The 26601-nt window shown below is 46.5% G+C and overlaps 1 protein-coding gene across 1 annotated transcript; it reads left to right on the forward strand.

The window, feature by feature from the left end:
• The first annotated feature begins 1429 nt into the window (after window positions 1-1429).
• F11r (F11 receptor) lies at window positions 1430-26601 on the forward strand. Its single transcript, XM_021173476.3, has 10 exons — window positions 1430-1609; window positions 22952-23020; window positions 23126-23233; window positions 23404-23550; window positions 23799-24004; window positions 24161-24263; window positions 24404-24511; window positions 25203-25215; window positions 25490-25541; window positions 25659-26601. Exons 1-10 carry the CDS (start codon window positions 1549-1551, stop codon window positions 25692-25694), a joined length of 903 nt encoding a protein of 300 aa, XP_021029135.1. The 5' UTR covers window positions 1430-1548; the 3' UTR covers window positions 25695-26601.

Raw genomic sequence — 26601 nt, forward strand, 5'->3', positions numbered from 1 at the left:
AAGTCTCAGTTTAGGACTTCAACTTTCTTTGAGGGTGAATAACAAGTTTGCCCTTGGCCGATACCCAAATATTTGTTTCAGTTTAGTAGTACAAAGTAGTACAAAGTTTCGTTCTTGGTTACACACTGTCCTGTTTATTATAACTGCCAACCTTGAAGTCAGAAATGTTGTTTTAATTTATTTGTACTTTCCAGTCTCATCCAGTAGATGCTTGGTAAACTTGCTGATTGTTGTTGCTGTTGGTGGAGATTTTTTGAGATAGGGTCTCACACTGCATCTCTGGCTGTCCTGGAACTCACAATGTAGATCAGGCTGGTCTTGAACTCACAAAGATCTACCTGCTTCTGCCTCCCCAGTGCCGGAATTAAAAGCATGGGCTACCAAGCCCTGTGTAGCATGCACTCTTAACTGCTAAGTCATCTCTCCAGCCTGTTTTATTTTTGAAATGGGGTCTCTTGTAGCTTAGGTTATTCTCTGATTTGCTACCTTGTCAAGGATAGCCTTAAACTCCTAATCCTGCTGTCCCTGTCTTTTACAGTCCTGGGATTACAAGCATAAACACTAGGTTGGGTTTTTTGGTTTTTCCCCCCCTTTCTATCCTTCTCCTCCTCCCTTTCCCGCTTCCCCTCCTCTGAGAAAGGGTCTCATGAATCCCAGGCTGGTCTACGGCTTACTAGATACCTAAGACTGAGCCCCCAGTCTTTCTGTACTTACATACCTCTTGGCATAGCCATTTTTATAGGAAGATCCACAGTTTGAGGCTAGCCTCAGCGACATAGCTAGCCCTGGTCTAGAAAACAAAAGCTAATCCAAATGTAAGGCCCAGCAAAGGAGCTGCTGACATAGATCCTATGTGTATGAATAAAAGACATATTCCCAGTCCTCCCAAGAAGTATGGGTCAACTTTTATTATCTGGATGCTTCCTGTATCCGTCTATGTAGGTTTCTTTTTGAGAGCAACCCAGTTTGGGATAGTCAAGATGTCTCTCTTGTCTCAACCCTCTCCCTACACCTTCCTATATTAATTTGTGTTTTTCACTTACCAAGGGGGAGGGGACCAAAGATTCTGCACCATCAAGCAATTGAAAAGTAATGGAAGAGAAATCAAGCAAGCACATTCCTGCATCTCACAGGCAGTGACCTTACTCACCTCCTCTTTAGCGATAACTATCGAGGGCCTGGCAGTCCGAAAGGCTCTATCTGCATGCCTTGCTGCCCAATTGGGATGCCCTTACCTGCCGAAGAGGAGGCCTTGGTTTCTTTAAGCGACAGTCTCCTGGGCCAACCAGAGGTCTCTAGAGGTGAAAGCCACCAATCGGACTCAAGAGGGAGGAAAGTTCGGGGTTGCACCTGCGTACGGTGAGTCACTCATCGGAGCTCCCTCTGTTTTCACCAATCGGAACGCGGGGAAGCCGGGCGCCGCCCACCGGGCGTGGAGAGAAAGGCGGGCGGGCTTAACCTGGCTGCTAGAGTCCAGCCCAGGGCAGTGGATCGCGAGGCTGTTCCCATCGGAGTTGCAGTGCCCGTCGCGTCGGGATTGTAACTGTAATGGGCACCGAGGGGAAAGCCGGGAGGAAACTGTTGTTTCTCTTCACGTCTATGATCCTGGGTGAGTTCCCAGAGTTTTTGGAGGATTAGGTGGGTCCGGGGAAAGGTTGGAAGAGGACGATCCCCACACGCCGACGGGAAGGGAGGAGTCCAGAAACCTGCCTGCCTGCCTCGCCCTGGGAGTCCACTTTTCCGCCCGGGTCTGGTCACTCTCCGTTCCCCTCCCCCACCGGGAGACTGGCTGGCTCCCTTCCCCCAAGCCGGTGATCTGTGACCCTACCTCCCACTCGGTGCCGGGAGTACCCTCTCTGCGGAAGCACCAAAAATAACCCGGGAGGGTCCATGGTTCTGGGTCTCCCCTAACGATCCGAGGACCCTCCCCACACCCAACTATTTCGCTAGCCGTTCTTCTCCATAGTATGCGTCTGGGAAGGTCTATCCTGCCCTTCCGACATTCTCGGAGATCTCAGAGAAACCTTGAGCCTCTCACCCGGACTCCCTTGGCTCAAGTGCCCTAGAAGGAAATGTAATGAGGAGGGGAAGGAAATGTAATGAGGAGGGGGGTGAGCTGGGTAGGGAAGGTTTCTTTTCCTGGCTGTTGTAGAAGGGATTCTTCCTCTTGTTAAGTTGTAGACCTTCTGGGATTAATGCCGAGGTTCGGCGTCTGAAGAAGAAATGAATTCTCTAAAATCTCTCAGATTCAGAATTCCTTTCTTGACTAGGTAGCAACGAGTCGTTAATTAAGGTTGTTGACAGAGTGAGGATTCCCTCGGGGAAGAATAGGTCTATTGGTTGGCTGGATCTCCTTAGAGCCAGAACTCTGCCCTCCCCCTTGCCCGGAATGAGAGTTTTTTGTTTCTTTGTCGACTCCTTTTCCTGAGAAACAGCCAGGCTCGCATGCTAGGGCATGACTATCTCGAGGTGTGTTTGTATGAGGTTGAGTGTGAGGTAGGTTGGTTTGTTCCTTTGGTCAGTGTGTGTCAGCACCTGTATATTTATCTGTCTCATTTCCCCGCCGCCACCACCCTTCGGAGCGGAGGACCAAACCCAGGGACTTGGGTGTGCTATGTCTGGTTCCTGAGTGTCACACACTCCTGTTGTTTTGTTGGAACGTGTTCCGTATGTATCGGTTTCCCTTCAAGGTTAGTATTTTAGAGAGGATAAAGGAAATAAACCATTACAGTCAGTATCGCAGTCTTCTAAAGGCAGTTCGTTTTGATAACCTTTTTGGAGAGCAAATCCTAAGACTCCGTCCCCAAGATGGAGAGATGGGTCCCTTGTTTCTCATTACACTGTAAAGGCTTGGAGTGGCCTAGACAATAGGTGAGTCTACTTCTCTACATTGTACAGATAAGGAAATTATTCTGGGGAGAGGAAATGACCTTCCCAGTTTTACAAGACGGTAGAAGCTGGGAATGGAACCAGAGCCCTCTGACTTCCATTCCTGGAGATCCAGCGTCTCAGGCATGAGGCATAAGAAGGATCTAAACTACTCTTTCAAAATCAGCTCTCTTGTTATTAATGAAATCCCTTCCACTAGAGTCTCTCACTTCACCTTTGAATTCTACTACTGTTTCTCCGTCCCCTCCTCCTTTCTTTGCCCGGCCATCACTTGTTTCATTTCTGTTCATATCTTAGATTGCTAGCCACACCCACATTCCTGTTTTGTGTACGGTTTCCTCTGGATCAAGGACCGCAGTTGTTAGACTTACGTAAACCCCTGGAGCGACTTCCTTCCAACCCCTTTCCTCCTTCCTTTTCTCTTCCCCTAATTTCCTACATTAATTCTAGCACTCACCACCAAAGAGAAGGATGGTGACAAGATCATTTTGAGCAGGCAGCCTTGGTTCCTAGGAAGCCTGAGGTGGGGCCCTAGGGAAATAACATGTAGGGGGTGGCAGTGGGTGAGAATACACTTCATGGCGTAACTTTGAAATCAAGGTAGACCTGGGGGAAGGGAGTGATTTGGTTAGTGCAAATGAGGATGGAAATGTCAGGCGGGCCACCTCATCCAGGCCACCTCATCAGGAGTTCTTCTTTCTCTTGTCTGTCCTGTGCCCCTAGGCTAGGAGCTCAGTCTTTTCTGCTATAAAACAGAAGTAATAATGCTTGTCCTCCGCATGCCATGAGGATCAATGGAGTTAATAGCTACGTTACATATACACGAAGGGATTACTGTCGCACAGCTATTACCCCTTTGGAGACTAGGTCAAAGGACGCCGGAACAGTTCCCAATGGCGAGGCTTTATTTTATAATTACTGAGTTTTAAGGTGAGGGCTCTTGTGGGGCATCCGGTGTGAAGCACAAACAGCTTGCCCCAGTGTCCTTGGCTTCTGAGTTACTCTTCACCGTGGGCTCTGCCATCAGGGAGGAAAAGAAAGAGCTAAGTATTGAGCCCAGCCTGCTAAGTGGATGACTGCTCCAGCCTGAGCTACTCAGTGGGCAGGCTACACAGACAGGCTGGGAGAGCTGAGCCTGGAGAGTTGGGACTGGTGACCCACAATGCTTTGTTTCATTCCCTCGAGAACCTGAACTTGGAAAGGGTTCAGCTACAAGCAGGGGCCAGTGGCTGGGTCAACTTTTATTGTATCCAGAAGGGAGGGAAGTAAGCCAGGCGTAGAACGCTGACATTTTCTCTGTCCCCTCTTACCTTACACACACACACACACACACACACACACACACACACACACACACACACGAAACCCATTGGAGTACTGGATCAGACTTCCTCCCCCTCAGACTGTGGATTGGTAAGTCCTGCTGCTGTTTCCTCAGAGGAAATGATCATTCTCTTGAAGCTAGAAGCTAGTGGGTGGCCACCCCTAGGAGGAGAAGCTGGGCAGGACTCCAGCAGGCTAGGCTTGGCTCGAAGGCTTTCAGCGGTGATACTCCTTTTTGACCTGGGCTTGTCTAGGACCCCAGCCTTGTTCTTCTTTGGGCAGAGCTGCTGTGGTTCCAAAAATTGCTTATTCAAAACACATTGGTTGACTGGGTTTGAGGCTCAGGATCTATCAAAGGGTGGAGTAGCTCACTCCCACTCAGTTCTTGCCCCTGCAGCTTTACCTGGCTGAGTTTCTCATGTATATTTTTCTATTGTTTTGTTATGCAGATGTACAATGAGACTTACATTGTGCTTAGATTATTAGATTACATCTTGGTTGTTAATATAGCCTGGAGATTTTTCTTTTCTTCTTGTCCTCTTCTTCCTCCTCCTCTTCCTCCTTCTTGTTTTTGTTGTTCTTTTGAGTCTCTGTGTAGCTTTAGCTGGCCTGAAATGTGCTGGCTGGACCAGGCTAGTAGCCTTGAACTCACAGAACTCGGACTGTGGGTGGTCGTCCCTCCCACCCCCAGACAGGGTTTCTCTGTGTAGCACTGGCTGTCCTGGAACTCAACTCTGTAGACCAGGCTGGCCTCGAACTCAGAAATCCGCCTGCCTCTGCCTCCCAAGTGCTGGAATTAAAGGCATGCGCCACCACACCTGGCTGTGGTTTTTATTCTTACACTATGGTATTATAGGGAGTATGGCCTTGGCTGCTTGGATCTGCCACCGTCTACACACAGCTGGAGATTCACAGGGGAGGGTGCCCGCATGCCCTCTCCCAAACCCGCGAAGGTAGATTGAAGTGCTACACACATTTTATGTGGTAAATAAAGCAGTAATGGGGCTTGATTTTCACACCTGTTGGATTTGAGACTAGGGAATTTCAGAACTCACAGGCTCGGGTGTCCAAAAGCAAAGGTTAAATGAGAGAGAAGTTTCTCAGGGTTGGGCGGAGGCTGCGGGTAGCAGGATGAGCAAATGCATATTGGGGTTTTCCAGGCATTGAAACCCTGGAATTCATCTGCCTGAGACTCCCTGATAAGCAGAGTTTCTGTCCAAAGTCCAGCTTGTGTCATTTGTTTTAGGGTGTTTGGGGGTGGGACTAGAGGAAGCAGCTGGCTGGCAGGAAGTTTGATGCCAGGTCTCTTGAGTGAGTGTTGTCCTGGCCGGTGTGACTTTCCTTCGCAGTGGGGGAGATGGGGGAGGGGTCTGAACTGGTAAAACTGGAAAGTCTGCAAAAGGCAGGAGGGAGCCATGGAGTCAAAGCCACCCCTCACCTCCACTGTCATGATCCTCAATCTCTGTCATCTTCAGAGGGTTGAGCCTGCTCTGTGGTGGGACTCACAGTCTTCCTGTTGCCCAGGCAGTCTGTATCCAGTCACTCCAACCTCCAGAAAGCTTTTGTTTGTTATATTGAGAGCGTCTTCTGAAGTTCCTATGCCTAGATGTGAGGTATTGCGGTGTTCATAGAGAACCAGAGACTGGCTGGCTGGCTGGCTTCTCTCTTTTTCAACTTCCTTAATTTTTTAAAAGACAAAACTAGTGGCATAAAAGTACCTGGAGGACTATTCTAATAGTTAACAGGATGTTGGATAAAGAGAAAACAAAGGGTTTCCTATTATAACAGTAGAAGGAAGTAGTTGGTCTGCCTGGGCTGGATCCTCATGTCAAAAACATGGTTGTTGGGGGGGTGGGGGGCACTGTTTGGTGTCTGAAGTCTCCAGCCTCAGTGTCCAGCTTCATGAAGGTTCAGAGACAATCCACAGCTAGAGCCTGGGTGGAGGATTGAAGCCAAAAGCTACAAGCGGGATCCTCAACTGCTTGATACACTGCTGGGCTGTCAACGAAGCGCAGAACGCTTTGGGAGTGAAAGGCAGGCAGTGACTTTTGTGCTGGGTGTGGTAGCATGGGGCTGTAACTCAGTGTGCTGAGGCTGAGACAGGACTTCTAATTTCTCTCATGGTGCCATTGTATCCAGTGCCTTCCCGTCATGCTCACATTCCCTCCCCGCCTTTATCCCATTCCCTCCCAGCAGATTTCCAGATTTCCTTCCTGATTCCATAGCTTTCCTTTGTTGTTGTTATTATTATTATTTTTTTTGGACTAAAATTTTTTTTTCTTCTCTTTTGTTTTGTTTTGTTTTTTTCTGAGACAGGGTCTCTCTGTGTAACATCCGTGGCTGTCCTGGTACTCACTTTGCTGTAGACCAGGCTAGCTTTGAACTCAACAGAGATCTGCCTGCTACTTCCTCTCAGATACTGGGATCAAAGTCATGTGCCACCATGCCCGACCTAGAACTAATTTGTGTGTGTGTGTCTGTGTCTGTATGTGGAGGTCAGGGAAGAACTTGTGTGAGTTGGCTCTCCTACCGTGGCATCGAGCTTGTAGGCAACATATTCTCCTACTGCACCATTTCATCGTTCCTCTGCTCTGCCCTTGTTTCTGTTGTGATCCGCTGAGTTTAACCAAGGCCTTGCGGGCGGTGATACAGGCTCTTGGTTTCCTTAGTAACACCAGTGCTGACAGCACCTCCTCCAGTAGCTACCGCGGGATCTCAGTGCTAGGGAGCCAGAAGCTCCACCCAGTCCCTGACCTCCGTGGGTCCAGACTTGGGCAGGCAAACACAGCTGCCTCTTCTGTGCCGAGCCTAGAAGAAAGCCTTTCACAACCCTCCTCTGCATCCTCCAGCCTTTTTTTTTTTTTAAATCCTGACAGGGTTTCTCTGTATAGCCCTGGCTGTCCTGGAACTCACTTTGTAGACCAGGCTGGCCTCGAACTCAGAAATCCGCCTGCCTCTGCCTCCCAAGTGCTGGGATTAAAGGCATGCATCACCACTGCCCGGCTAGTACAGCTTTTAAAAATCAAATTGTAAAATTATTTATTGTAGTGTATATGCCTGTGGTTGTAATGTGTTGAGGTCAGCTGTTGACTTCCTGTCATGTGGGACGTGGGGATTGGATTCAGGCTCAGGAGAACTGTGCCTTTGCATGCTGAGCCCTTCATTTCACCACCTTAACCCCTTTCACATTCTTTCCACTCCCCTTTCTGTGATGTTCTTAGAGCCTTGAGGATGATAGATGGAGAGATGAGCACTCAATAGTTACTTATTTTCAGGATCTCAATTCATTGTACGTCTTTAACCATTTTTCTGCTGCAAAAAAGGAAGTTTCTTTGGCTACTATAAATAGCTAGGAGGACGTGGTATAGCATGTCCGTTTAGCAAAATGAAGCAGCAGGTCTCACGGCCTGTGGCCTGTGACCGCCCCAGCCTATTCTTTCGATGGAGTACTGGGTATAACCTCTGTCCTGCAGAGCGGTCCTCTGATGGACTCGGAATGTAGTTGGTTATCCCTATAACGGCTATGCCGTTATTACATCCGTGACCATGGTTTGCTTGGCAGGTTGGGATTGCAGCACACAAGGTCCACAGCCCAGTAACACCATTGATTATTTCACATTTCTAGTCACCTGCATATTATCTTCCAGCATGTGAAAGTCAGCCAGCAGGCAGGACACTTCTAATTCACCTCCAGCTTGATTTTTCAATGTCTTGCAATCAAAGTATGTTTGTGTCTTTTAACAGTGGAGTCTCACTGTCTAGTGCTGGTGGGCAGCTAAGAGCATTGGGGATACCTTCATAGTTTTGGGACCCCTGGAGCTGTCTGACCAATAATTGATAAGGAATTGTTATGCACGTTTGTCACTGAGATTCCTATTTAATAACCCATGGCTTCTGGAATAGGCATTATCCATCTTTGTCTCTAATCATTTTTTTTAAAGATTTATTTATTGTTATATGTAAATACACTGCAGCTGTCATCAGAAACACCATCAGATTTCCTTATGGATGGTTGTGAGCCACCATGTGGTTTCTGGGATCTGAACCCAGGACCTTTGGAAGAGCAGTCAGTGCTCTTAACCGCTGAGCCATCTCACCAGCCCTCTATTCATATTTTTTATTGGTTTATTTTATTTATGTGTTTATGAGCATATATGTTTGGGTCCCCAGGGTGGCTAGAATTGGGCATCAGGCCGGGCGTGGTGGCGCACGCCTTTGATCCTAGCAGAGGCAGGCGTATTTCTGAGTTCGAAGACAGCCTGGTCTACAAAGTGAGTTCCAGGACAGCCAAAGCTATATAGAGAAACACTGTCTTGAAAAACCAAAAAAAAAAAAAAAAAAAAAAAAAAGAATTGGGCATCAGATTCCCCGGAGCTAGAGATATGGTCAGTTGTGAGCCACATGGCTGGATGTTGGGACCTGAACTTGGGTCCTTGGCAGGAGCGGTAAGTTCTCTTAACTGCCAAGACATCTACCTCTCCAATCCCTAAGCTGGGGATTGGGGGGGGGGGGTGATGAAGGGGAGAGGAAATTAAACAAAACAAAAAACCCAGGACTGGAGAGATGGCTCATTGGTTTAGAGCACTGACTGCTCTTCCAAGGGTCCTGAGTTTAATTCCCAGCAACCACATGGTGGGTCACAACCATCTGTAATGGGATCTGATGCCCTGTTCTGGTTTGTCTGAAGTCAGTAACAGTGTACTACTCATATACATAAAATAAGTAAACAAATATTAAAACCAAAACCAAAACCAAAAAATAACCTACAAAACCCAAAAAAAACCAAACCCCTACCTAAGTGATAGAAGGGCAGTTGGCTTTGTTGGAGACTGTTTATAATCTCAGCACCAGGGGGCCTGAGACTGGAGGATAGTGAGTCAGTTGGAGTCCTGTCTGTGCTACAGAGTGACTCACTCTCAAAAACAAGAGTGATAACCTGTTCCAGGTAGAAAACTGGGAAAGTAAAAGACTGTAGAGAAAAATCACATGCACTCTTGCTTGAAGGTAAAAGCTACTCTCTCATTCTAGGCGTCTGTGAATGATTGCTGTGCATACATATACATTAAAGCCTAAGCTGCTCGGTGGTGTCCCTTCCCTTTAATCCCAGCACTGGGGAGGCAGAGGTAGGCAGGTAGATCTCTGAGTTTGAGGCCAGCCTGGTCTACAGATAGAGTTCCAAGACAGCCAGGACTACATAGACCCTGTCTTGCTTGGGAAAACAAACAAACAAGAAGAAACTTAAAGGGCATGTGTGTTGACACATGCCCTTAATCTCAGCATTCGTAATGTAGACCCTGTCTTGCTTGGGAAAACAAACAAACAAACAAACAAACAAACAAACAAACGAGAAGAAACTTAAGGCAGAGGAAGCCAGGTCTCTGAGTTGGAGGCTAACCTGGTCTACAGAGTGAGTTCCAAGACAGCTAGGACTAGACTATACAGAGAAGTCCTGTCTCAAAAACAAACAACAGACACCTTGACCAAGGTCTATTGTATTGTATGATTATTCTATAATTTAGCCATTTACCTGTTGTTTATTTTATGTACATGAGTACAGTCACTCATGAGACACACCAGAAGAGGGCATCGGATCTCATTACAGATGGTTCTGAGCCACCATGTGATTGCTGGGATTTGAACTCAGGACCTCTGGAAGAGCAGCTGGGGCGCTTAACCACTGAGCCATATTCCAGCCTCCTTTTATGGAGATATTTTTTTTTCTTTCCCATTCCACATAACAATACATTGCTTTCATATATTAACCTTTAAGTTTACCTTTAATTAAGTGTGGGTGGGGGTGGGTGGGAAACAGGGATCAAAAGCCATTGGAACCAGACCTCAAAGACTGGGCGGGTTTTCTTTGCTGGGCTGTGGAGTTTTGGAACCTCACAAACGGAAATGGATAGGCTTGGCAAAAGATGGCTTATGGGTTTAAGAACACTGGCAGTTCTTCCAGAGGCCCTGCATTTGACTCCCAGCACCCACATTGCAGCTCACAGCCATCTATAACTCCAGTTCTAGGGTATCTGGTGCTCTCTTGCCTCTACAGGCTTATGCTGCATGGTACAGACATACCTACAGGCAAAACACCCATATACATAAAATAAAAAGATGATGATGATGATGATGATACATGGGCAGATTTGAACCTGGGGTGGTAGCTCAGTGATAGGTAACCCTTCCGTTACCTGCATCAGGTCCCAGGCTCAGTCCCCAGTACTGCCAAAATAAAGGCAAGCAAACAAACAAACAAAAGACTTGGACAGGCGTAAGACCCTTGCCTTATGAGGCAACTCTTCTAAGCCTCAGTTTCCTCATCTATGAAATGGGATGAAAGTGTGGGGAGGTAGCTAGATACTTGCTGTGCAAGCAGGAAGACCTGCATTTGATTTGGAAAAGCAGTTTGTCGCAGCTGTTCTATTATTATTTCTTAGCTGACTGTGATTTCTGGGGTCAGTTACCTAGTCAGTGTTACAGATCCTTGTCTTCGCTTCTGAATTTTTGGTTGCCTGTGGTCAATCTGGGATTGAAAATATTTACAAGGAAAATTCCAGAAATAAAGAATACATGAATGTGGGATGGGTTTTGTTTTTGTGCAGTCAGGGTGGCCCTTCACCTCTCTGTGGAGCCACGGCTTATCTTGAGTTCCCCATCTCTTGCTTCCCCTTCCTAAGTGCTGGGATCACAAGTACCCTGTACCACCACAGCTTGCTATTAATAGTACATAAGGTTTTAAATAAGCTTTATCGCAGTGTATCGCCATTATTTTATTATGAGTTACTGTTACTAATCTTTTGTTTCTAATTTATGAATTAAGCTTTACCATAGTTACACACATGTAAGAAAAAGCATTGAAAGTTTTGGGTTTATTACTTTCTTTGGTTTCGGGTGTCAGCAAAACATTTTTGGATCGTATCTCCTGGGGATAAGGATTGGGGGTGGGGAGAACCACATCAGCTAGATAGATTACCAGCTCTCTTGAAAAACGGTCTCTTAGGCCCAGCTTGGTGGGACATGCCTGTAGTACCAGGAATCTAGAAACAAGCAGGATTGCCAAAAGTTTCAGACCGGCATGTTATATGTACTGCTTTGGACAAGCCAGGGGCTACAGAAACCCAATGTATTGGGAGCGTGCGTGCATGCGTGTGTGTGTGTGTGTGTGTGTGTGTGTGTGTGTGTGTGTGTGTGTGTGTGTGTGTGTGAGTGTGTAAAGGAAATCATATCTCTCATAGAAATAAGTGGAGACCGACTTAACTGTTAATAGTTTATGATCGTTCTATTTCCTGTTCTCTTACTCTAGTCCACGTCTCCCGATCATGTCCCCCTGCTTTCCTGCTTTCCGTCCTTGGTATCTCCCTCCCGGACATCTGTGCTCTGCTCTTCTTGTGCCCTTTTCCTCCCTGCAGCTCACATTTCTTCCTCATCTGTTACCTCAGTTCACCTTTAGTGTTTATTTGACCATTCTTCATGTCCTGCTAGTGTGTGCCACTGTTAGCCGATATCGGGTCCTCCCCTTCTTCCTCCGGTCTCTTTGTCTTCATCTCTCTTCCCCTTCTCTCTCCTCTCCTCCGTGTACAGCCAGGCAGGTGATCTGCCATCCTGCTGCACTCTTCAGCCCTGGCCCTCTGGTTTCTGACTTTGTGCTTGCCTCTCCTATTTATTTGGCCATGTTTCTCCTTGTAGTCTATCTGATTTTCCTCCCTCTCTCTCTCTTGTTCTGAGACATGGTTTCACTCAGTAGTCCAAGTTGGCCTGCGCTCACAGCGGCCCTTCTGCTCTGGTTCCCCAAGACCTTCGTAGCTCCTCTTTCCTCTGAGTCTGTTCTCAGCCTGGTCTCGACCCTTTCACAGGGCTCAACTAAGATCTTTACATAATGATTCATAACAGTAGCAGAATTACAGTTAGGAAGTAGCAGTGAAAATAATGTTATGGCTGGGGGGGTCACCACAACATGAGGAATTGTATTAAAGGGCCACAGCATTAGGAAGGCTGAGAATCATTGCTCCAAGTTATGATATTTCAGATACACTTGTTTATTACAGAAATATAGAACATGCAGCAAAAGAGCTCAGCTATTGGAGGCAGCCAAGTGGAATCATTCTTAGAGATTTTATAATTATATGCTTGGGACTGGCGAGATCACTCAGCGGGTAAGAGCACTGACTGCTCTACCTAAGGTGCTGAGTTCAAATCCCAGCAACCACATGGTGATTCCCACCACCTGTAATGAGATCTGACACCCTCTTCTGGTGTGTCTGAAGACAACTACAGTGTACTTAATTATAATAATAAGTAAATCTTTGGACTGGAGCAAGCAGGGACTGGAGTAAGCAGAGGTCCTAAAAATTCAATTCTCAACAACCACATGAAGGCTAACAACCATCTGTACAGCTACAGTGTACTCATAAACATAAAATAAAATAAACCAATCTTTAATTATATGCTTGGGGTATTTTTATTATTTATAAATTTTATTATTTTATTTTAGAATTATTTATTTTATGTATATAAGTACACTGTCGCTGTCTTCAGACACACCAGAAGAGGGCATCAGATCCCATTACAGATGGTTGTGAACCATCATGTGGCTGCTGGGAATTGAACTCAGGACCTCTGGAAGAGCAGTCAGTGCTCTTAACCACTGAGCCATCTCTCCAGCCCTAACGCTCAGAAGCCCCCGGAAGGCTGCCCTTTGTGAATTCCAGGGGAGCACTGAGTATATAGCAATGGGTGGGGGCATCATTCCATATGTTAACTTTATATTTTGGAGATATTTTTAGGCCAGTTCAGAATGATTTAAATTGGCTTTGGGGATGCCATCGTGTTCTTTTTGTTTGTTTCTTTGTTTCCCCTTTAGGTTAGGAGTTTCTGTGGCCCAGACTCGCCTGCACTATGTAGCTGAGGATGAGTGGCCTTGAACTCCCAATCCTCTGCCCTCCCAAGTACTAGGATTACAGGTGTGGGCTATTATGTCCTGCTGGCTTTTTCTTTTTGTTTTGTTTTTACATTTGCCACTTCATTTGCAGAAGGAAGAGAAAAATTTTAAGGATTATCTTTCTTCCTAAAATATGGGTCATATGGACATATGTGGGTCATATGTGGAATTTTGTCTAAAAAACAAAGGGTCAGCAAGAGGGCTTTAGTGGGTAGAGGGGCTTGCAGCCATACCTGTCAACTTGAATTTGATTTCTGTGATCATGTGGTGGAAGAAGAGAAGAGTTCCACAGAATGAGCTCCACGTAGGCACATTGGCATGTGCTTATCCATGCACACACACAAGTAAATATACACAGGATGTCGGGGGTGGGGGTGGGGTTGTATTAGAGCGGGTTTATTGATACAGTATCACGTACCAGAACCAGATAATGTGAATTACAATTTTAGTTCCGCCACCCACTTGTTTTGTGACCTTGAACAAATTAATTTCTGTGCCCCACTTACTCACTAAAGATGAGAACTATAATTGTATCTGTCTCATATAATTAGTGTAAGATTAAATGAATTAAGTCACTGAAGGGCTTGGAGTTTCTGGCACATAGTGAATATTCAGTTTGCTTTAGTCGGTGGCTTTCCTGGTCATGCTCAGTGTGTACAGTTCAGATGTGATGACGTCACTGGTAGAGCACGCTGATCCTCTGATTCTTTGCAGGTATGTCCTCACGCCTTCTTTTATGTATGTGCTATGCAGATATGGGTGCACATGGAAGCCAGAGGACTGCTGTGCTAGCTTGCTAGGGCCGATGTAATAACAGATCCCACAGGTTGCCTAGCTTGTCAAAAGTCGTCTCACAGCTCCGGATGCTGGATGTCTAAGCTGAAGGTGGTGGCTGAAATTGATCATGAGACCTCTCTCCTTGCCGGCAGATGACTCCGCCCTTGCTGTCTGTTCACGTGCCACACGGTCCAAAGTGTGCCTCTATGTGCCTCTGTCTATTAGAGGGAGAACAGTTGAGTTGAATTGCAGCATCCTGAAATAACCTCATTTTAACATCATTGCTGCTTTAGTGGTTCTGTCTCCAGCTACATCCTCTGAGGCACTGGGAGTTAGGATGTAAGTTAGAGAGTTTGGGAAACAGTGCAGTCCTGACAACGTAAACCTCACAAGCAGTGTACTGGTCAACAGTTTCCTTTTCTGCTGATTGAGTATACATGAAGGTTTTGCTGTTGTTCCTCTTGTTATAAAACAGTGAAGGTGAAGGGGATGGAGTCACCTTTTCCTATTTTTATCTCCAAACAAAGCCCACTTTTTAAGCAGTGAAGACATGTAGGAAAGCAAAAGTTCTCATTTGTGGTTTGTTGTCTTTGAAACCCGGCCTCAAGCAGGGCATGGCGCACGCCTTTAATCCCGGCACTTGGGAGGCAGAGGCAGGCAGATTTCTGAGTTCGAGGCCAGCCTGGTCTACAGAGTGAGTTCCAGGACAGCCAGGGCTACACAGAGAAACCGTGTCTCGAGGGGGAAAAAAAGGAAACCTGACCTCATGAAGTGCAGGCAGGCTTCAGATGTACCAAGTAGCAGAGGCTGGCCTTGAACTCCTTATTCTCTCGATGCTGCATCCCAGGTACCAGGATTACACCTGTGTGCCACTGTGACAAGCTTTCGCTTGGTTTAGAACCACGAATGAACGAGGACGGTAACATGTTTAACGATACTGGCTTTACCTCAGTGACCAAGTGGTAATGTCTGATTCTCTTCTGAGAAGAACCTGGTGAGTTTCCCTAGCCCTCTTATAGCTCTCACATCCCCTTTTCTGTTCCTGTTGACTTGAGACAGCCAGACAGGCGTTTCTCCCCCATCTCTTGCTATTTTGGATCTTGCATTAGAAGTTTTCCTGGCTCTTGTTCTCCTTTTGGCTCTCTGTCTGTCCTTCCCCTGCAGCTCTTGCAGGTACCAGTGTACAACCTTAGATGCAGGCACCAGCCTCGGCCACTGTGTACAACACCTGCAGACTCCTCGAATCCCAGGTGCAGCCGTTTTGTTTACAAAACAGCGGGAATTAATGTGTAGAGAAATATTGTTTCAAGACGATTACATTTAAAATCGCTTTGTAGTCTGGAGTGGTGTAAACAAAGAAATCTCAAGCAGTCACTCTAGCCCTCACTCAGAAGGCAGGGGCAAGAGGATTTCTGTAGGTTTGAAGCCAGCCTGTTCTGGACAGGCACTTCAAGGACTACATAGTGAAATACTGTCTCAAAAAAGAACAAAGCATCGGAATAGAACTAAAACCACTTTGGTTTTAAAATTCAGAACTGAGGGGTCTGGGGAGGTTAAAAGCACTTGTTCTTATAGAGGACTGGGGTTCGGGTCCCAGGATACCCCCATGATAGTTTATCGCCATCCATGTAACTCCAGTTACAGGGGACCCAGTGCCCTCTTCTGACATCTATATAGGACTTGAGAGATGGTTCATCAGTTAAGAGCTGAATTTGGTTTCTAGCACCAGTGTTGGGAGGCTCACCACCACCTGTAACTCTAGCCCCAAGGGATCTGTTGCCCTCTCCTGACGACTGTGGAAACCCACACACATGTGCACACATAAATAAAAATAAAACCTTACAAACAAAAACAAAACTAGGTTTTAGGAGCTGAGAAGGCAGCTTGGTTAGTTCAGTGCTTGTCTCACATGTATGATGGACGCCTTGGATTCAGTCTGCAGTGATGCATGTAATCATGCATGGTGCAGTATTCCTGTAACCCAGAATTCAGGAGGTGAAGGCAGGAGGTACAGAAATTGGAGGCTAGCCTGCTAGCCTGGGCTATATAAGACTCCATCCCAAACAAAACAAAAATAATAATTTTAGTTTTCTTCTCCCTGAAACTAGAACTTTAAGAAAGAATGTGTTAGTATTAAAATATTACAGAGATTGGATTTTGAAACAAGGTTGCTTTGTTTTGTTTTCCCCTGCATTTGCTATCTCCCTATCTGTCATTCCCATTTAAAAATTGGATTTGTTTTTTAAGATAAACCTCAACAATAGATAGTAAAGTGAAAGGTCTGCTAGGACCTAATTTGTTTGTGTTCTGTGCCACTCAGCAAATACGTAGTATCAGGCACTATGCTAGCAGTTGAGTTAATATTTAAATTAACAAACCAGACTTGGTCTCTGCTGTCTGGGCAATTGCTGGAAAGTCATGGGAGTGTTTATAGCACAGAGTTTAGGACTTTTATTTTCAAGACAGGACAGCCCTGACTGTCCTGAAACTCACTCTTTAGATCAGGCTGGCTCTCGAATTCGGAAATCCACCTGCCTCTGCCTCCCAAGTGTTAGAACTAAAGGCTTGAGAAATATTTCAGTGGTGTTTTTGCAGGGGATAATGAAAGCCTAGGGAGGAGGCTCCAAGAGGACTGGGGTGTGGCCCGTCATTTCCCGGAAAGAGAAAAAGGGACTGGTGCCAAACAGGTAATGAGGGGAAAGGGTGTTTCCCAAAGTAGAGAAAGCTTGAGAAAGGCAGGGATTGGGAAACAGCTGGGAAGTGGTTTTGTGTTGCAACAGTAGAGTGGGTGAGAACTTGGGAAGCTTCACACAGCTCAGATGGGGCGGGATTCTCTTGCCAGATATTTGCATTTTGACACCTATGCTGCCTAGTCTCCTCCAACACTGGCCACACAGAGTTGGATCTGCCTTGGGGGGAAGGCTGTGGAGTGTTGAGGCTGAGTAGCAACCACCTTGCAGTTGTGCTGAGTTGGTTTGAAACTTTGCTGCTGTTCACTGTTACTTGGTCTGTGGGTAGAAGTCATTCTTCCATGTTTGCTTGGTTAGGTGTTTTGTTTTGAGATAGGCTCTTTCTATGTCTCTGTAGCCCTGGCTGGCTTGGTACTCACTATGTATTCTGGGGTGTCCTGGAACTCACAGAGGTCCTCCTGCATATCTTTTTTTTTTTTTTTTTTTTTTTTTGGTTTTTTGAGACAGGGTTTCTCTGTATAGCCCTGGCTGTCCTGGAACTCACGTTGTAGACCAGGCTGGCCTCGAACTCAGAAATCCGCCTGCCTCTGCCTCCCAAGTGCTGGGATCAAAGGCGTGCGCCACCACCGTCCGGCCCTCCTGCCTATCTTAAAGGTTGGTTAGTTTTTTATTTGGTAGGCTTCTTAACTGCTCCAGGTCTCACTTTCTCCGTGTTGAAAATGGCAGTCCTGATACTGTCAGCCATCTCAGAGGGTTGCTGCGGCATTTGAGCGGTTGTGTCCCTGTGCTTGTGACACTGCCTGCTCCATTCCAACTGGGACGGGAGATGGATTTCCAGTACAGACTCACAGCTTGAGGAGGCTGAAAGGCTTGTCTTCAGTTTTGTGGCTTTTTGTGTTGTGAGTTTCAATGAAGGAGGTATATGTGGTGCCGTACATCTGCAGCTCAGTATTGGGGGAGCTGAGGCAGGAGAATTTTGAGTTCAAGGCTGGCTTGACCTACATAGTGAGTCCATGTCTCTTTCACATACAAAAATTAAACATTCAAAGCAAAAAGTAAGAGAAGCTGGAGCCGGGCAGTGGTGGCGCACGCCTTTGATCCCAGCACTTGGGAGGCAGAGGCAGGCGGATTTCTGAGTTCGAGGCCAGCCTGGTCTACAAAGTGAGTTCCAGGACAGCCAGGGCTATACAGAGAAACCCTGTCTCGAAAAACCAAAAAAAAAAAAAAAAAAAAAGTAAATATAAAAAGAGAAGCTGGAGCTGGAGAGATGGCTCTGTGCTTAAGAGTGCTGAGGACTCAGGTTCAATTCCCAGCATCCATGTAGCAGCTCACAACTATCATCATTGCTAGTTCTAGAGGTTTTTGACTTCCTCCTTATGACATCTTTGAGCATGGCACACACATGATGCACAGACATCTGTGCAGACAAAACACTCATCCACATAAAAGAGAAATAAATGAAATTACACACAAAAAGAGATATTTTGTTTATCTATTTTTGTTTGTTTGTTTCGAGATAGAGTTTCTCTGTAACTCTGACCGTCCTGGAACTTGCTCTGTAGACCAGGCTGGCCTCGAACTCAGAGATCTACCAGCCTCTGCCTCCTGAGTGCTGGAACTAAAGGCATACGTCATCACACCTGGCTTTAAAAGTAGATTTTTTTTATTTTAAGTAAATGAAACCTTATAATGGAGAGGATGGAATTTCTCGGTTTGATTTACCATAAGTAAGAGTATGCTGGGGGCTGGAGAGATGGCTCAGCAGTTAAGAACATTGACTGCTCTTTCAGAGGTCCTGAATTCAATTCCCAGCAACCACATAGTGGCTTCTACAGCCATCTGTAATGGGATCCGGTACACTCTTCTAGTGTATGTCTGAAGACAGCTGCAGTATACTCAGTTAACTAAAAAATAAATAAAATCTTAAAGAAAGAAAAAGTAAGAGTATGTTGGTGTCAGAGGTTAAATTAGAGGCGGGTTGCGGGGTAGGTCTGTGATGAGGGCAGGAAAGTGATCCATCCTGATGTAGGCGGGGTCCGTGAGGGAGAGCCCCTAATTTGGTGGGCTGGGGTTTAAAGCTCCCTTGCTCACTGCTTATTTAAATGTGTCCTTGAAGCAAATGTTGATGTCAGAAGGCGAGGTGTGAACAGATGGACTGAGTGATGGTGATGGTGAGGCACAGTGCTTATTTGGTGCCTCCTGTTGGTCAGATGCTGTTTTAAGCACTTTGGAGTTTGTTTTGAGACAGTCTCACTGTGTATCTCTGACTGGCCTGGAACTCAGTAAGATCCCCCTGCCTCTGCCTCCAGAGGGCTGGGATCACAGTGTGTGCACCTTTCCAGGCTAAGCCCTTTATTTGTATTGCCTTGTTGGACCTGCCCTTTGATGTAGAAATGGTTGTCATCTCCAGTTTACAGAGTGCCAGAGTGCTCACAGTGGCTGAAGTGGCCTGCCCCGGTCACACAGTCCAGTAGGAGACACAGCTGGGGTTGGCACATGGGTAATCTGGTTCCAAAGGCATGTAAGGGATGTGGGCCAGATTGCTTGAGGAGTCTTTGGATGAATAGGAACAGCGTGGTGCTGAGGCTGGATTTGAATCATGGGAGGCGTAGGCAGGCATGGTAGACATTAATTAATTAATTTTATTATTTATTTATTTAGATTTAGTTTTTGTTGGTTGGTTGGTTGGTTTTGTTTTTGAGACAAGGGTTCTCTGTGTAGCTTTGGCTATCCTGGAACTTGCTACAGACCAGGCTGGCCTTGAACTCACAGAGATCCGCCTGTCCTGAATTCCGTCTCCAGAATCCACGTAAAAAAGCAAGGTTTGGGAAGTTTGAGGGCCAGCTGCCCTGACGTACATACTCAGCACAGTGGCAGAAACAAGAGACGCTGTTGACAGGATGGAAGAAGGGGAGAAATGTGGCCACCGCATTCTTGCCGTGGCGTGTCCACACACCCTCCTAATTAATTAATTAATTAATTAATTAATTAGTTGATTCTTGAAAAAATTGATTCACCATCAGAAGTGACTGAGGAATAACTACTGTTCATTCACTGTGGTCCCTGTGTGTGCATGTAAATTTCAGAGACTGCATCTCAGCTTAATCAGATGTTCGCTCTATTTCGGGTGGGGCCACAGGCTTGGTTCTTGAGAAGCTGACTCTGAGATATCAGTTATCATACAAGACATTTTATTCGGGAGTGTTCTTTGGAGTCACACCTGTGGGGAGAGGAGGGGGGAAACACTATTGGGCGTGGTGGTAGGAGGGCTGGGGTACCCCACCATCTCCACCTCCTACTCGGGTTGAGGTGGGAGTGTTGGGAAGTAGAGTCCTTGTCAAGTAATGGTTTCTGATTGCCCCTGCCCTTAGTAGGTCCTGGGGCGAGGCAGTGTCCTGCCCGCTGTGGGCCTGTAACTGGGGACCTTCTTTAGGCAGTGCTCTAACAGCTGTGGCATTAAGTCCTTCTTCATTTCTAGTGAGATAATCTGGGTCAAGCATTACAGTGTGTGTATCACAGAAAGCAAATCATGAAACTGCTGAGCCTTTTTAGAACAAGGTTCCCAGCATCCAGGCGAGGATGACTTGTGAGCCACCAGACGCTGGCCTAGAACTCACTGTAGATCAGGCTGACCTGGAATTCACTGCATAGACTAGGCTGACCTGGAACTTGCATCAGATTTCTTGCCTTTGCCTTTTTTTTTTTTTTTAAGATTTATTTATTTCATGTATGTGAGTACACTGTCACTGTCCTCAGACATACCAGAAGGCAGCATCAGATCCCATTACAGATGGTTGTGAGCCACCATGGTTGCTGGGAATTGAATTCAGGACCTCTGGAAGAGCAGTCAGTGCTCTTAACCACTGAGCCATCTCTCCAGCCCACATTAATTTTTAATTGTTTGACATGTGTGTCAATGTCCAAGAACACCTTTGTCAAGTTGATTCTCTTCTTTGACCTTGACATGGGTTCTGGGGAACAAACATGTTTGCATCAAGTGGGAGGTGCCTGGTTATGGTTGAATCACCAAGTGGGAGGTGCCTGGTTATGATTGACTGCATCATCAAGTGGGAGGTGTCTTTACCCACTGAGCTTTTAATCACATCCCCAGAAAGAGTTTCTAATTTAATGAGGGTTATTTGATTTAATTTCTAGATCTGTTGTTATTCTTGAGTATGAGTTCAATATTAAAATTATCATGAAAAATATGCAAAGTTATAGTATTAGAAGTAATTTATAGAATCAGTGAGTTTTGACTTTCTAAGAGTAACATCAGAGCCTGACAGTGGTGGTGCACACCTTTAAATTGGACACATGGGAGGCAGAGGGGGGTGGGTTTCTGCATCTGGGGCCAGCCTAGTCTACAGAGAGAGTTTCAGGGCAGCCTCAGCTAAACAGAGAAACCCTGTCTTGAAAAAACATGACACAATACAACACAACAAACAAAGAAACAAAACGAGTGCTGTCTGAGGGTCCAGAGAGATGGCTCAGAGGTTAAGAGCATGTTTTGCTCTTGCAGAAGATCTAGGTTCAGTCTCCTGTACCTATTTGGGAGCTCACAACTCAAAACATGTAGTTCCAGGAAACATGCTGCCTTCTGACGTCCTCTGACACTTTACACACACACACACACATATACACACACACACTACACACATACATACACACACACACACACACACACACACTGGGAGCTCACAACTCACTGTAGTTCCAGGAAATATGCTGCCTTCTGACGTCCTCTGACACTTTACACATACATACATATACACACACACACACACACACACACATACATACATACATACATACAGTCAAAACACTTATAGATCTGGGATGTCATTAATCATACAAGACCTCTATTAGGGAGAGAGAGCTCCTGGGATGGATCCACTCTTGTGGGAAGGAGAAAGGCAGAGGGAGAGTTTCTTGCTATACAGGGAGATTTGAAACTGGGGCGATCCTTCAGAGATCTACCAAATCTGAGTTAGAAAGATGGATTACCTACACACCAGGAAGTGGAAGTCCAAGCTAATCTGGTCTTTCCCAACAAAACAAAACAGAAACAAAACCCGACACAAAATAATACCTGGACTAATGCACCAAGTTGTGTCTGATTGAAATAAATGCATATCAAGGCACGCTAGGCCTGGCTAGGTGTGTGGCTGGGTAGTAAAATATGGACCCATGATGTACCCGACTCTGTCTTTGATACTCTGCACTGCAGAAACAAAGAAAGTGCTCTTTAAACAGTGATGTCAGAGGGTGTGGAGGAAAGCAGAAGTTTGGAGACCATCTAGTTTAAACCACTACATTTCAGATAAGAAACTGGAATCTCAAAGGCCAAGAGACTCTATTCAGTTCTGTGGGTATTTAAATCCAGGAAAACATACTTCATGCTTGCACCATATGTGTCTGTCTGCATTTATCTAAGGACTCTGCCTTAAAGCTATAAATAAACACATTCTTTGTGAATTTGAACTTTGAAGACAGAAATGAAATGAAGGTGTATGTGCTCACGTGTGTGTGTGTGTGTGTGTGTGTTCACAGAGTCCTCTGTCACTAGTACTTTAGGGATTTTCCTATGAACCCTGATAATTTTCCCACTCCCGTGTTATTTAACTCCTGGCTCCTTGTGTTTCTACCCCCAGCCTGCACAGCCTTTCTTTTTCTTCATTTAGCAAATGTGCAGTTCTATCTCATGAGGCGATCTGAGATCAGTTCTGGTCCTTGCCCCACCTCGAAGCCAGCTGTGTGATCTTAAACACCTGTCTTTACTTGTAGTCTGAGCTCCGCGTGTAAAATTAGGATAATAACTCTTGTCTTGCTGATAGGTGGCACTTGTTTCAAGGATCAAACAATGTAACATCTCTGAAAACACCCTGGAGAGCGGCTAATGTTGTACAAATGTCAAGTTGCCTGTTCTATCCTCATCCTACCCCCACCCCACCCCCACTTGCCTCCAGCTTGCTGGCTCCCTTCCAAGATTATTTTGACAAGTGGCTGCACTCTTTTGAGGAGCTTTCTCTGAACCATGAAATATCATTCTGGAAGCTCCCTTTGGACCAGTAGGGATTTAATTAGAGTATTGGGAGCCATAGAGGAAGCCATTAAAAATAGGAGAAGTTGTATTTGAAATGTAGCATGTATTTCCACCCATAGGAATGGTACCGGTAGAAAAAGAACACATCAAAAATGCTTAAGGTACCAACCAGCTTGACTCTCCTTCCCTCCACCTTAAGCCCTCAGCCTCCTCATCCCCTAGATCTGTGTTCGTCCTACTCCGTGGCAGCTCTTGTCTCCTTCTGATGGGGTCCCTCTTTTTTTTTCCCCTTAGGTTCTTTGGTACAAGGCAAGGGTTTGGTGTACACTGCTCAATCTGACGTCCAGGTTCCCGAGAATGAGTGTGAGTTGGGCAGAGCCCTGGAGGGTGAGGGTGGGGTCGGAGGGCATGTACTCTAGTTTGTGGTTTGGGGGCTCCATCTTTCTCCCGTTTTGCTCCCGTCTGCAGCCATCAAATTGACCTGCACCTACTCTGGCTTCTCCTCTCCCCGAGTGGAGTGGAAGTTCGTCCAAGGCAGCACTACTGCACTTGTGTGCTATAACAGCCAGATCACAGGTAAGTTGTCACTGCTGAGTAATCGACACTGCCCAGCCTGGATTCCAGAGGTGGAGACACACCCTGGAGCTCTGAGTACCTCCCTTCAGTGGAGGATGAAGAATGTGTCTTACGGGCCATGCTCCCCAGTTGACCCTCTCTCTTCAACCTCTGCTCCCATATTCTGGTAGCTCCCTATGCGGACCGAGTCACCTTCTCAACCAGTGGCATCACGTTCAGTTCTGTGACCCGGAAGGACAATGGAGAGTATACTTGCATGGTCTCCGAGGAAGGTGGCCAGAACTACGGGGAGGTCAGCATCCACCTCACTGTGCTTGGTACGTGCCACGTAGTCTCATGTAGGCTTAAAGCTAGTGGCTTCCCTGAACCTGATAGCAGACTGCTAAGCTTTAGACCTTACAGATGGTGAGGATAGAGAGGTGAGCCCCCTGGTTTGATAGGACCTAAGGGCATGCGGGTGGTGCCTCTGATTGGTTGAGACTATCATTCTGGTATCTTACCTACACGTGTGTACTCTTGCCCCTTGTATTCAGCATCTTCTTTTTACCGTCTCCCCCCACCCCAGTACCTCCATCCAAGCCGACGATCAGTGCCCCCTCCTCTGTCACCATCGGGAACAGGGCAGTGCTGACCTGCTCAGAGCATGATGGTTCCCCACCCTCTGAATATTCCTGGTTCAAGGACGGGATATCCATGCTTACAGCAGATGCCAAGAAAACCCGGGCCTTCATCAATTCTTCATACACCATTGATCCAAAGTCGGGGGATCTGGTATGAAAGGGGAGAGGTGAAAGATGGGGTGCGGGGGCCGGTCATAAGACCCCTGAGAGTGGGAAGAAACATCAGGGCTCTCTTAAGGTCAGAGAACTAATAGGGCAGGTGCCTGATTTATTTGAGCAAGAAGCCAGTTTGTTCTCTTCCCTCTAGATCTTTGACCCCGTGACAGCCTTTGATAGTGGCGAATACTACTGCCAGGCCCAGAATGGGTATGGGACAGCCATGAGGTCAGAGGCTGTACACATGGATGCTGGTGAGTAAGGATGTGGCTGGGGCCTGAGATTAGAGCTTAGGGTGTGGTCAGAGCCTGGGTTTCATGGGCTCATGACAGCATTGTCCTCCGGCACCACAGCCGCACATCAAGGCGAGTGACCTCCCCTTTGTGTCTCACAGTGGAGCTGAATGTGGGGGGCATCGTGGCAGCTGTCCTGGTAACACTGATTCTCCTTGGACTCCTGATTTTTGGCGTCTGGTTTGCCTATAGCCGTGGATACTTTGAAAGTGAGTATTTCGCCATGGAAGCTTGTTGGTTTGTGATATCCCAGGCTGGCCTGAAGCTTTTCCCTCCCAGCTCACAGTGATCCTCCTGCCTCAGCCTTCCAAGTGCTGAGAGTATAGGCATGTACTACTGCACCCAGCAGTATGTCCCTTTATCCTTGCGTGGTCTGTGGGTGCTGTCCCAGTATGGACTTGATACCATTTTCTATGTGCCTGCACCGTCTTCCAGGGAAGCATGGTAATTTGGTCTAGCTCCTATGAAGAATTCCCATGCTATGCGCTATGCTGTGTTCTATTCTCATAGTAATCATGATTGTAGCCAGTCTTTGCTACTTTCCCCTAACACTAGATAGGAAAGAAACAAGGTAGAAAAAAAAAAATCCTTGAATCTAATTTCTTTCCAAATCCACCCCCCCCCCCACCTCCGTTTGATCAACAGCCAACCGCCCTGCCTCTTGGGGCCCTAGCATCTGTATACCCTCTAAAAGTTCCCAGAATTCCAAATGTCAAAACTGATCTGCAGCTGGTAAAACCACACCTCTATCAGAGCATGAGGCAAATCATAGTCAGCTGCTTCAGCCCCGGGTCTTCACATCTGTGATTAAAACAAAAACATATTCTTATGTCTGTGTTTTGTAAAGAAAGTGAAATTCCAGAATTATCAGTACACTTCTTCTTTTTTTTTCTTTTTCAGGAACAAAGAAAGGGTGAGCGTGGTGCTGTCCCAGGGTTCTTTCATAAGATCGTGGATGTGTGTGGTTTGGAGCTGAGCTGAGCCCTGGGGGTGGGAATGGGGGTGGGGTGGAAGTAGCTGTTTTGGAGAGAATGACAGCCTAGACTTCTGTTCTTGTCTCTTGAACTTTTCCTTCCTTCTAAACACTCAGTTTTTCTGCAAAGTATGCCTCCATTCTGGCCCCTGATAGTGCACAGATACATCAATTACTCGGGCCTAAGTGTCCCCCATTTCTGGTTTGCCCACAGGACTGCACCGGGTAAGAAGGTCATTTACAGCCAGCCCAGTACTCGAAGTGAGGTGAGTGTACCTGCCCCGAGGAGGGGAGGCCTTGTGTTTCAAGTGGCCGTTTCTAGTCTCTGTGTGTTTGTGAGCAAAACGAGACTGTGAAGTTGACTGGATGTTTTATTTCCCTAGGGGGAATTCAAACAGACCTCGTCGTTCCTGGTGTGACCTGCTGCGGTTCTTCCGTTGTCCATTTGCCTTACTCAGGTGCTACAGGTTCCAGCCGCTGCTGGCTGTAGCTGCACAGGATGCCTTCAATGTCTTCTAGGTCCCACAGGACCCCTTGCTTTTATTCTAGCTAGGATATGAATTTGAAAACAACACCTACTTCTCCCCCCTCTTTCCCACCCTCCCTCCTTTCCTTACCACCATTGGGTGGCCCGAGACTAATTACAAAGTTTTCGTTCCCCATTCCTATGTGGGATTGGGCAAGAGTCCTAGACTAGACAGTAATAATGGCTGGGCTGACTATTAGGAACCCAAAACCAATACCTGGCTGTAAAGGCCTCTGAATAAGGACTTTAAGCCTAGCTCCCTGCTTTCTCCTCCCCGGATGGGGTGCCAGCTGCTCTAGAGGGGGGGCTGCAGAAAGGAGGGGCTGAGGATGGTGACCTCAGGTCTCTAGTCTTCGGAGCCTCTCTTCTGTCTCCACAAAATGTGCCACTGGGATTCTCCTGGATTCAAAGTAAACTGACATGGTGTCCATACGAGGTGGGAGAGCTCTGTTAGCTCCCAAGAGACTTGGAGTAAGAAAGATTTAAAGTAATCTAAAGAAAAGGCTGGAACTGGTGGCCATTAGTCACTCTTCATTTGGCTGGAACTACCGCACGGACCCTTTGAAGATATGTGTGGATGGAGAAGATACGAGCTTTATAGTCTTGGCTCATTGGTGGCCTCTGTGTGTGTGAGTGTGTGTGTGTGTGTGTGTGTGTGTGTGTGTGTGTGAGAGAGAGAGAGAGAGAGTTGTAAATTGATATTGTTATATAGAAGGGCTTTCTAGCTCTTTGGCAAGGTTGTGTTTCTGTGTGTTTATATTTGACAGATGTTGCTGGAAATAAAAACTTCATTTGACAGA

The sequence above is a fragment of the Mus caroli genome, unplaced genomic scaffold, assembly GCF_978045245.1.
Source record: "Mus caroli unplaced genomic scaffold, Mus_caroli_1 scaffold_1, whole genome shotgun sequence".
NCBI lineage: Eukaryota > Metazoa > Chordata > Mammalia > Rodentia > Muridae > Mus > Mus caroli.

Bases quoted from the DNA above. Each gene is read 5' to 3' on its own strand.
- F11r (XM_021173476.3), top strand. From the start codon at position 1,549: ATGGGCACCGAGGGGAAAGCCGGGAGGAAACTGTTGTTTCTCTTCACG. The intron at 23,234-23,403 runs GTAAGTTGTCAC...ATATTCTGGTAG, and splicing joins CTATAACAGCCAGATCACAG to CTCCCTATGCGGACCGAGTC. The intron at 25,542-25,658 runs GTGAGTGTACCT...TTATTTCCCTAG, and splicing joins AGCCCAGTACTCGAAGTGAG to GGGGAATTCAAACAGACCTC.